The 12845-nt window shown below is 36.6% G+C and overlaps 1 protein-coding gene across 1 annotated transcript in view; it reads right to left on the bottom strand.

The window, feature by feature from the left end:
- Window positions 1–210: 210 nt before the first annotated feature.
- wscd2 (WSC domain containing 2) overlaps window positions 211–12845 on the bottom strand; it is a 41111-nt gene continuing 28476 nt past the window's right edge. The window contains 2 exon segments of the mRNA NM_001113082.1: window positions 211–1562; window positions 5227–5341. Of these exon segments, the coding sequence (NP_001106553.1) occupies window positions 1367–1562; window positions 5227–5341 (311 nt within the window). The 3' untranslated portion in view covers window positions 211–1366.

The raw sequence follows: 12845 nt of genomic DNA, 5'->3' as shown, positions 1-12845 counted from the left end.
TAACAAAGTACAAAATAAATGGCTACACCTTTTCAGCCACTAAAGCAAAATTAACTTAAATAGTGTGCATGCCAGAGGTATAAATACAATATCTGAATAAACAACAAATTCATATGAATGGGCTTCATTCTTTGTTAGTTGACATTTTAAGTGCATTCTATGATCTTTGTTGTCATAAGTTGGCTACATTGAACAATGCAGAAAAGTATATAAAGGTCATTTCAAATAGTTTATTTTGACATTTCCAATTATGCACCACTGACTTTATAACAGCCTCCACATAAACAAATTCTGCATTAACTGCAGTGCTCTATACCTATATAATCATTTTAACTAAGCACTGAATATTGAATGAATACAAGAGTATATTATACTATTTACACAAAATAAAATATGTTTAATAATTTACAACTACCCTGATACATGTATGGAATACTTTATGCAGAAACCCATCATCTAGAAAGCTCTGAATTACAGGAAGGCTATCTCCCATAGACTCCATTATAAGCAAATAATTAAAACTTTTAAAAATGATTTCCTTTTCTTTCTATCATAATAATATAACAGTACCTTGTACTTGATCACAACTAGGATAGAATTAAAATTTGAAAGCAAAACAATCCTACTGGGTTTATTTAATGTTTAAATTATTTTTTTTAGACTTAAGGTATGGAGACCCAAATTACGCAAACACCCTTACCTGCATTTGTTCTGATAGCAAAATCTTTAATGGCTCTTCAATGCATGGTTCAACATGAATTCCCCGGCATTTAAACCCTTGAGGTTAGTACATCTACTATAATTTGCCAGCTAAGTACTGAACAGCAGAAAGTATTCTGTTAAAACTATAAGGGTTAGGAATAGGCAGCAGAGATCCTCCCCCAAGGCACAACCATTTTAAGAAAGGCTGTGTAATTATAAAAAAAATGTTCACACGCTTTATTGCTGTTTAACTTTTTAAATATAAATGTACTACTATTAACAATGCCATAAATAAGAGTGCACCGGCACCATTATTTGATCTTGTGTCTTTTCACCCTGCCCATATCAGCTCCTCTGGGTCTGCCACTAACTCTGCCAAACAGTGTTGGTGTGACAGCAAGGGTGCAGGGATTTGATTGTCCCCTTTTCCTTGGGTGCCAATGTTCCTTTATAGTTGTTAAATATGCTTACTGTATATTACAGACAGTTTTGCCCTATTCTAAAACTGTTTCCTGTCACAGCTCTCACAGCAAAAACAAAAAGATTCAAAACAAAAGTCAAATTTATTGGAAAATTCACATTGTAAGTTGCTAGCACATGTATACTAATAGATATCTATGAACAAGCCTTATAGATACATGCTCATTTTCCTCCCCCTATTAGTTCAATACTCACACCTCCTTGCTGACTCCTGGTTTAGTTCCAGTCGGTATATAGAGAGACGATTCACTCCACCACAGAAGTTGCCTTTCTCTCCTTTGCATTCCATGTTACACTCTGACTCACTGACATTTAATGCTTTGATTCTGTGTCCACAGTAACATTCTGCACCAAATTCAAGCCCAGCATACATGTATCCACTGTGGACGGAAAAAAAAGATTCAAATTAGGAGTGTATTGTTGCCCACCTACAAAAACAGTTAGGGATATATATACAGTAATGGACAGGTATGGGTCTGTTATCCACAATGCTCGATACCTGAGTTTTTCCCAGGTCTTTCTATAGTTTGGAAATTTGAATGATCATATCATAGGGCTACTAAAAATCATTTAAACATTAAAGGACATTAAAGAACTAAATCCAAAAAGGCCATATTTAATATACTGTACTTATTGCACCAGCCTAAGTTTCAGCATGTCAATGATCCAGGACTTCACACTTATCGCAGAAGCTCCACATCTTGGAAATTGTCAGTGACACTCACATGCTCAGTGTGCTCTGGGCAGCTGTTGAGAAGCTGAGCTTAGGGGTTGTCGCAAATTATCAAGCAGAAACTGAGGTTTGCCTGTCATTTAAACTGATGCTACAGGGCTGATTATTAAATTAGGATGCTATTTGCACTGGTTTTTCAGCTGCCATGCAGTAACTATCTTTATTAATTACTAATCAGCCTTATATTGTGACATTTAAACTCTATATATACAGTATATTGTGAGTCGGTCCCTAAGCTCAGTAACTTTCAGCAACACAGAGCATGTGCAGTGAATCAGCAGAAAAGAAGATGGGGAGCTACTGGGGGCATTTAGAGGCACAGATCTTCCCTGCTAAAGGGCTGTGGTTGCCTTGGGCTGGTACAAAAGCACATTTAAATAAATCCAACATGATTGGTTTGCCTCCAATAAAGATGAATTATATCTCAGCTGGGATCAAGTACAAGGCACTTTGTTTTATTACTATAGAGAAAAAAGAATCATTTTTAAAAATCCAAATTATTTGATTAAAATGGAGTCTAAGGGAGACGGCCTTCCCTTTATTCGGAGCTTTCTGGATAACAGGTTAATAGATAACAAATCCAATACCTTTATGTTAGTGGAGCACAAACTACATGTAAGACTATGTCACTACCAGAGGGTTATGGAAGGTGAAAAGGAAGGTTGCTGGCGGCAGTCAATAAATAATGAAAACATGCCTGAAGATGCCAGGGAGTTATAAACATTTTTATCGAAGTTAGTGTGGGAGTGGGTATCATCGAGAGGCTTTGATTAAACAAACTCACAGGGAAACGATAAAAAAATAAGTAGTTGCCTTTTAATACTGAATCTTCCTATTAATATACATTAAAAGAGGTCCTGTAGGCAGACAGACAGGAACCTTTTCTTTTCTGACCTGTTGGGCACTGTGCCTAGGAGCCTCCTGCAGAGAAACCACTAAAACAAATGCTGTATATAGATTTCCTGCACAGTAGCATCCGACAGAAATAAAGCTGACAGCGCAATGTCAAACATGACTTGAGATGTAATATTAAAGTGCTAAAAAATCAATGCAGATTTATGAGGTAGGTAAAGCTGATGAGTGAGGAAAATACCATTGAGCCTTGTTTTAATCAGATGTTGCTAAATGGTTTAATCAACAGCTTTATGTGTGAGCAGATAAAGGCCAGAAGAGACTGATTGCTAAAATGAAGGCACTATTGAAGGTTTCCTGAATACGACAGTAAATGCTGTTAATCTTCATAGAGGATGAGATCAAGTAAAATACCAGTTCTTACTGCTCGCGTGCAGTTTATGTTCCCCTAAGATCACAATGGATTTACTGATTAACTTTCAGTAATTTGCTAGTAACTACAAGAGCAATCACATTCAAGAAACCTATTAATGTATACACACCCATGTTTATTGCCCCACTTATCAGAGCTTTAATATGTGTGTTTCAGTTTTTAAATGCCAAGGATCTAAATCCAGTAACACTGCTGCTGCAGTCTTGACTATTTCAGTTCTTCATAAGCCATCTATTGGTCACGGCTGCTCTTTCTGTGGGGTTACCTGTACACTTTCAGAAAAGGCTTTGGATCTCAAGATTTGAAATTCACAGTACAGGGTGTACATTGTGACTGAGGTTCCATTACACATACATTTCTTTGCTAACTCAGTCAATCGTGAATGAGTTGGATAAACATTGGGGTAATGTATTATTAACATATCTGATCAAATGTTAGTAAGAAATTGATTAGGCCAGAGGGAACATCCCATTGGCTAAAGCCCATAATATTGCTGAACAATCATATCAGAATAATTTGGTCCACTATATGTGTGGCCAGATCAGAGAAGTTACTCTTGCTTGCCTATCACTCTAAATAAGTGAATCTTCTAGTGCACAGCTATTTGTATACACTGAGCACAAAACATAGCTCAGCTCTAACAGCTTGTATGCACTATTAGACTCTTACTGAATGCTTGATCTATTTTGCTACAGGTATAGGATCTTGTATCCAAAATGCTCAGGACCTGGGGTTTTCTGGAAAAGGGATTGTTTCATAATTTGGATCTCCATGGTCTACCAAAAAATCATTTAAACATTAAATAAATGTAATAAGACGGTGTTGCCTCCAGTGAAAATTAATTATATTTTAGTTGGGATTAAGTACATTATACTGTTTTATTACAAAGTATTACAGAGGAAAATGACATTTTATTTAAAAACTTAAATTACTTTATTAAAAAAAAGTCTATGGAAGGCCTTCCAGTAATTTAGAGTAAAAACTTAAATTACTTTATTAAAAAAAAGTCTATGGAAGGCCTTCCAGTAATTTAGAGCTTTCTGTATTACAGGTTTCCTGATAATGGACCTCGTACCTGTATAACACTGGTGTGTCCACTTAAAGGGGACATGTCACCCTAAAAAAAAATCAAAATACTTTTCTATCGTGCTTATCAACCAAAGAAAGTGACTTCCTGCTCCGCTTCTATTCCTGAGCCAGGCAAGAAATATATGACTGACAGCTGAGATTTCTTCTTTAAATTTGGGTTTCATGTTTAATTTTAAAAAGACTATTATTATACATTTTATGTCTGGGTGACAGGTCCACCATAAAAATAAATATGAATTTAAATGGAGCACAGTTTATTTTCCCGTCTAGGTGTGGAAGTCTGTACCAGCAGTTGAAATAAACTATTCCATTTAAAGTAAACATGTTGCCATGTTATGAAAAAAACACATCCATTTATTTGCATTCTTAGTTTTAGAATTAGATTCTCATTTGTGCAGCTTTATCTGCATCATATGCTGAAATCTTAGCTCAACAGCCTGCAGTTTAATAGAGTCAAACAGATGGCTGTCTGTTGGGGATCTCTACCCTGGTAGGTCACTTGTCACTGAAGCCTGCAATCGCTGTAGAGTCTCTGGGGAAGAAGACAGGTCAATTAGCTTTATGCTTCATGCAGTTTTATCTCAGGATTTCATGATGCACAATAATAGGTGGCAACTTCTAAAGAGGCTCCTTAAGCTAGCAATTATTTTTGGTTAAACAGACCAACAGAGGGACTACTGGTGGCTCAATATCAAAGCCATAAATTCATTTATTAAAACCAGACAGACAGCTTTTACTATAATGTTCCCTGAAATGGGATAAGCTGCCTTCCTGATTTGGGATTATTAGCCTTTCTTAGCAGGAGTGGGCCATCACCATCACAGCGCGCAGGAGAAATAAAATCATGTAATGAAGCTTGGGATTTGGCAGGAGGAAAGAATTTGTTGATGTGCACAAACTAATAAAGCTCCTTTTCATTCACCAATCACCACCCTACCGTTCTGCACAGTTGTCTTGGCAACGGAACACTGTCATCTTCTTGTAGTCGAAAAAGGACACTCCACGGAGTGCTCTCTGCCGCGTGTCATCCGTGTAGCAGCCAATATACTTTGCTGCAAAACACCAACCAATGCAACATGTTAGACAAAGGTCAGCAAAGCAAGTCAGACCATACAGTTTGAAACCCATGTTTGTAATATTCATTCCAGGTATGATACCTAACAGCCTTTCCCTTGTGCTGCAGCTTCTAAGTTATTTCAGCTACTACCAGGCCTTCTAGCCATTCCCAGAGTCAGTGCTGAAACATTAAAATTATATTGGGATTTTGAACACTGATAAATATTTGTATTCCACAAAATAACTTTTGAATTGTGCAAGTATTTGACCAAAAAAAGTCTAATAGCTATTTTCCATGATTCTGTCCTTTTGCAGCTAAAGCATACAGTAATAATGAGCATAGTGCAACATATTATAAATAAGCACACATTCAAGTTTAGTCAGTTTCAGAGTTTCTTAGAATTAGAAAAAAAATTAAAAATTCACAAATTCGAAATTTGATAAATAGGCCTCCCAGATTTGCAACCAGGGTTTGAGGGTTAAAAAAAAAAAGAAATTATAAAAAGTAACAATAAAATTGTAGCCTCATCAAGCAATAACTTTTTGGCTGCTGGGGTCAGTGACCCCCATTTGAAAGCTGCAAAGAGTTAAAAGAAGAAGGTAAATATAAAAAAAAATAAATAATGAAGACCAACTAAAAGACTGCTTAGAATAGGCCATTCTATAACATACTGAAAGTTGACTTAAAGGTAAACCACCCTTATAATAATTAATCTTATTGTTTAAAGGAGAAAGAAAGGTAAAAACGCGAAAAATTCGGAAAGGCTCTGCTGCTGTTTGCAATGGTTTGGTACGAAAATTTCGTGACTTTCGGATCACCAATACGATATTATTGTGACTAATACGATTTTTCCATAAGCATTTTCGTGATATTTGCGATCTTCAGAAATTTTCTTTTCCAATCCGAATTTTTCCCATTCAGGATTTGAACTCGTGTTTTGATAAATCTGCCCCATAGTCTAACTAACTGAGCATGTTCACTTGGTCTGGGTGTCGGTGCAGGAGTGAGGCATTATGGGAACTTTCTTTACACAGCTCAGTGGTTTTTTTTTCCTATGATGCTTCTGATTATCTGAACAGGAGAAATATGGGGAGACTTAAGGACACTATTGAGAGAACTGAAGGTATGCCTGCAGCTTGAGATTAACTCTTTATTAGCCTTTCCTTCTCCTTTAAAGATAATGCAAGAAAGAAAATCTTCCCCAAGCAACTCTATAGAATGACATGAATGAAAACAATTATGGGCCAGATTCAATTTAATGAGAAAATTTGATTTTATGTTAACCACGTGAAAACTAATGAGCTTCAATCTGAGCCAGATGCAATTCAATGAGATAATCTTATCTCACTGGTTATCACATGAAAACTGCAACTGAACCAGGAGAAATATGTTTTGTCCTCAAATTGAATCTCACCACAGGTTTTCATGCAATAACAGTTTCTCAGTGAACTGAATCTGGCCCAATATATATAACTATGGCAGAAAAGCAATTAACTGTCTACAAAAATGTCTTGATGTACATGAAACTTGCCCCCATATGTAACAAAACGTACTAAATTTGCAAAAGGGCAGCAACCTATAGCAACCAATAAGATTTTTGCTTCTAAGCAGATGATTGGTTGCTATGGTTTATTGCTAATGGAAAAACATTTCCAACATAACCCTCTTAGAGTTCTTAACAGCTGGAAAACAAAGAAGGGAATTATCGATAAAATGCATAATGAAGCTACAGTACATATAACCGTAAGTCAAAAGACCAAATCTTATTGAGTTTGTTCTTTTTATTCATATGTAGAAAGACGGGCACTATTGTCTAAGCAACATTTAGGGAGACATTTAATTTTTTTCCACAATTTGAATTTTTTTGCCCCAAAATATGATTTTGTCATGGAAAAAAACACAATTTTATTTGCGATTTATTATGCCCCAAAACTGCAACAAATCCGAAAGGAAAATACAGCATCTAAAATCTCTCAAGGTCATGTAGAAGTCAATGGCAGTTGTCCCTTTTACAACTGGAAAAATGTTCTTTGTTTTGTGGTTTTTTTTAACACTTGCATTTGTGTGACTTTTGACGTTTTCATGTTTTTTCAGTGGGGTTTTTTTTTTGTTTGTGCTTTTTCAATTTGGATCTTTAAATAAATGGCTGACATTTGTTGTTTTTGTGGAAATTAGTTTAATTGTGGTTTCAAAAAACCATAAAAAAAAACATAAAAATCAGAATTTTAATAGATCTGACTAGTGATGATCGAATCTGTTCCGCTTCGCCATAAAATTCGCAAAACAGCAAAAAAATTTGCGAAAAAGCATTTGTTGCCGTCCGCGTCAATATTTTTTGTCGCCTGCAAGTTTTTTGCCACGAACATGCCCCGTTTTTGATGCAACCGCGCCCAATTTGACACGTGGCAAAAAAATTCTGCGCAACAAATTTTTCTGCGCCAAATTTTTCCTAAAGTCTTGCGAAACTATTTGCCAATGGCGAAATGCGGAAATTTGCTGCAAATCCATGCCTGGCGAAAAAATTCGCTCAGCACTAGATCTGACCCATACATTTTTGAAGATTTTTAGGTTTTTATAAAAAAGCCTTTGCACATGGCACACACAATGGAGTTTTAATGAAAACTGAATATATAAAATAGTTGTATTTGAAGTAGTCCTTTAAAACAAAATACACTTTAAAGCTTGCAGCACTGATCGTGCTTTAGAGATATACAGTCCTTCAAATTACTTCTCTCATGTCTTTTGATTCATGTGTCAATGGTGTGATTCCCTACTGTGAAAAAAGATCATCAAAGAGATGTGTCAAGGTCTTGGGGAAAAAGTCTTTCTGCCGCAATATGTTATATACTTCATCCTGATTTCTTGAGAAACATGAACAACAGAAAATGATTCTCTGCTGGTCTGATTTGGGTCACAAATGGTTAAATCATTTACTTGGAAAATGGTGGAAATATGACCCTTTCTAGGTGCTGTTGAACAGAGGAAACACCAACAGAACACTCCAGCTACAGTATTACAGCAGAGAATTTCTCTTATCTCTGCAAACATCGATGCTGACCTATACGCTTTGTTTCTTTGTAAACAAGCGAAATTGTTGGTGCCCTGAGCTTACTGGCTTGCTTACATAGTCAGTATCAGTCTCAAAGGCATCATATACTAAAATATACATATTTACGTAGGCAACTGATATTCACACATATGTAAAAGATTTCATTTTGAGAATGATAGAGCTGGTGTGTAGGTGAAAAATCCATACACACACAAAGAAAACACTCAATCATAGTAGGCTATGAACAATTGTCTTAAGTAATGGTAAATACAGAGCAATTTGGCATCTTGTAGACACCAAAGGCCAACAGCAACCCCGCCCCCCAAAGTTTCCAAAAAAGGCAGTTTCCCAACACAAAAAACAAGTGCGCTAGGATTTCAAGGTGAAACTGAGCAAGCGTAAGGTAAGTTATTCTACACTTGGTTTTTGTACTCTTGCAAGTGGCTAAAATATTATTAATCTTTGTTCATAGGTTCTTAAATCAGGTTCTTCCTTCTTAAAAAAACTATATGAATTTGCCATGGCTTGTCACTGAATAGGTAAATCATACCTAGAGTCAATAAGCGCCCCATATAACACACATTTCTTTATTAGAACATTTATGACTCAGTGGCTCTTAAGCAACATGTTGCTCACTGACCCCTTGGATGTTGATCCCAGTGGCCTCAAAGCAGGTGCTTACTTTTGAATTTCTGGTAAGGAGGCAAGTTTTGGTTGCATAAAAACCAGTGTAATTGCCAAACAAAGCCTTCTGTAGGCTGCCAGTCTACATAGGGGCTACCAAGTAGCCAATAATAGCTCTCATTGGCACCCCAGGAACTTTCCCCATGCTTGTGTTGCCCCCCCAACACTTTTTCCATTTGAATGTGGCTCATGGGTATAAAAGGTTGGGGGATCCCTGATTTATGTAAAGCACAGTGAAGTCTTTCAGGCTCTTTTCATGTAAACTTTAATTCAAATGGCTTCTCCCAAGGGTATTAGCTATATGAATTCTAAAACTAATTATGGCCCACCCATAAATCAGAGGGTCTTAAGCCTGCACATTCTGGGTGTGAGGGAACTCTTCCCTCTCATTTATTTAAAACATTTTAAGAAATATATTTTAACACTGCTGCCTATCCTTGTGTTCTCAGTGAAGGATTTTTTTTCTATTGAGGCACCGTTGAACACAATTATGCAGATACTCAGCTGACCTGGAAACATATTGTACATTCAGGGGTTCTTTGGGTGTTTGAGAGATGGAATCCAAGTATATTCTATGAAATAAGGAGGTTGGACACAAGAATATTCAATAGTTAGCCCCATGGACAAGTCAGCAGCACAGAAGTAGCTGTCCTGTTGTACTGATCCTAAGGAGTTACTGGATCGCTGGTATGTTGCTTGTTGTTCATGTATTTCAGACTCTTTTTTTCTTGCTTTCATTGCTGATATTGATGCAATTACAGCAATGGATACTCAACCAACTTCTTAAAGGCCCATAAACACCGACTATCATAATAGGGGCTAGATTACATTCAGTGAGAAAAAGTTCTCACGTGAAATCTTATGGCTAAGATTTAATTTGAGGAGAAAAAAGCTTTCTCCTAATTCAGTTCAGTATAGACTATAGACCTACCGTGTTTTCCCGAAAATAAGACACTGTCTTATATTTTTTTAAGCTCCAAAATGTGCACTAGGACTTATTTTCAGGGGATGTCTTATTTTTCCATGAAGAAGAACACATTTATTCCATCGTTTGGGCGAGATTTATCGCACACCCTAGGTGGGTGTCTTATTTTCGGGGGGGGTGCCTAATTTTCTGAAGGGGGTGAAAAATCGGGGGGGCGCCTTACTTTCGGAGGATGTCCTATTTTTGGGGAAACGGGGTATAGACCTCAATAGAGTTTTTATATGATAAACCATGAGATAACTTTTTCTCATTGAATCGCATCTCAAACTGAATCTCTTCCATAGGTTTCACATGATAAACGTTTTTCTTAAACGTAAGCTGGCACAATGTTTGGAAATGAAACCTCATTTATATCTGTGCATATGTGCAATATGATTAATTATTACCGGGATATCTTGTGCATCCCAGTCTCAGACAGTTTGGCAGAGACACAAGAAAACTTTATTTTATGGTTTATCACATAAAAAAATTATTTGCAAGGTCCAATTTGAAGAGAAAAACCATTTCTCCTAATTCAATCCAGTTTTTCCTATAGACTACAATAGAGTTTTGATGTGATAAACAGTGAGTTTTTCTCATTGAATTGCATCTGGTCCTATGGGAAAACCTGGAATTGAATTAGGTGATAAGCTTTAATCAAATTTAATCTGGCCCATAATATGCCCTTTTTAACTTGGCTTGGAACAATTGTACAGATAAAGGATTTTGCACCATGCTGAATGGCCTGCCATGTTTGTACTTGTACAGTTTTTGTGATGTTCCTTTTCATTTCTCACTATTTTGCTTTTAAAAGTAGAGCCATATTGATGGGATAAGAGCACTGGCGCTTCATTTCAGATTCCATAATATCAGAATGTCAAAGATAAGATCACACTCAGCTAAAGTCTATGAAAGGCAAATGATATCCTAGACAAGATTAAAATGTGCTATCACAAGGATTACTCTCCTGCTCAGTCGTGAATGACAATATACAGAAGGTGCCATTTTAGTAGCATTTTCAGTCCTGCCATATCTCCAAAGGTCACATTTTTTAGTGCACCGAAGCCACAGTAATTTTGACACATGGGTAACAGAGATCTCAGGAAACCAGACATTGAGAGATGCTGTTTAGAGCCCATGTCTGCCCATAGAAAATGGTATGAACATAAGAATATAGTCAATGTGTCAGTCAGTGTAATCTCAGTCATGTGATTTTCAAATTGCAATAGCTGGTGTTAAGCTGAATCTGTGCAGCAAGGCAAAATTCCAGCTGCTCTTACATCTGCTCTGCCCGTCCTGATGCATGACTGCATTTCATTGGTTCAGGGAAACTCCTTATGTACTGGAATCACATTATAACAAAATGTTCAAAAGAGGGGGAAGAGAAAATTAGTTCCCTACTGGGTGGTGACAAATCTGCCACCTCCATTCTTGGGCACTGGAGTAACATTGGCATGAAGCCCTGGAGAACCTACCAGGAAACATTTTGAAAGTGTAAAGTCCATATACTACAACAAGCCTAGGCGCTAAACACAGTACCGAACAGAATAATTTAGAAAATTTAAACATTCTGCACATTTGGTGACATCAAAAAGGCTCAAGAGACAGATTTCCTCTGACTGCAGGCACTTCACAGACTGGGAAAAATACACCACTAGGGGCCAAGTGATTTTTTTTTGCAAATTTTAATTTATGTCTAATAATTATTCATTCATAAAACAAAAATGTTTTTGCCTTTTTGTCAGTGTCTTTTGGCCCACACATCATTACGACCTCACCATGTCCTATTGGGCCCTTGGCCACTCAAGTCCCAAACTCTGCCCAATACTGCCTGTTTCTGAAGAAATTTCAGAAGGTTTTATAGGCTTTTTTAATTGCAGCTTTAAGATTAATTCTGGCGATATAATGGAGAGAGGGAAACTGGGCTGCAGAGGTAGACCGGGCTGTTAATGTGGTAAACTGCCACAGGGGAGCCAAAGACACATGATTTATGAAATATTCATATGCTGATTTATCAGATATAAGAAATTAATCTCCCTAGGGTGGCCACCTTTTTTGTGTTGATATAATTCATTTTGTACCCATAATATTATATTTATGTTCACAGCATTCAATTTGTGCTAACAAAATAATTTTGTGTGGAAAAATATAATTTTGTCACTGTAGAATTCATTCTGTGTTGGGAAAAAAATTCCTTTTGTGACTACAAAAAGCTTTGTGCTCACAGAATGCCTTTCATGGGACAAAATTAACTTTTTGTTTGTGAAATGTACTTTGTGAACACACAAGTAATGTCAACAAAAATGTAACGTATGGCATTTTGAGTTCAAAATGCTTGGGTACAAATGACACCCAGTATATAACAGAGCCGATTATCTGTTTTTTTTCCCTATGTAGCCTATACAATAATAAGCTATTAAATGCAAGAAATGACATAGGAATTAACCAATCCAAATAGGTTTTAGATTGGCTATGACACAAATAAATAATTCAGATACATTTCTCATCTGCTTATGAGCCCACACCACATAGAATACCTAAAAGGAAATGTCCATTATGCCCTTTGACAGACTGTTTTTTTATTTTTTCTTTATTTTTTTTCAACCTTTGAAAACTGGAAGGCTGTGAAGAACAGCGTTTTGCCAGAACTAACAGAAAATAACAAACTGGTGCAGAGCACAAAGATCATCGCTCTCCTGCACAAGGGATTCCTGTACGTAACTGCTTACCTTAGCTCTCACTACAACTTGGATCCACAGGAGCTGCTTCTAGCACCTAATGAATGGTATGCTAGTAATGGGG

Source organism: Xenopus tropicalis, chromosome 1 (genome assembly GCF_000004195.4).
Source record: "Xenopus tropicalis strain Nigerian chromosome 1, UCB_Xtro_10.0, whole genome shotgun sequence".
Classification (NCBI taxonomy): Eukaryota; Metazoa; Chordata; class Amphibia; order Anura; family Pipidae; genus Xenopus; species Xenopus tropicalis.
This window is presented reverse-complemented; position numbering and strand designations above follow the sequence as displayed.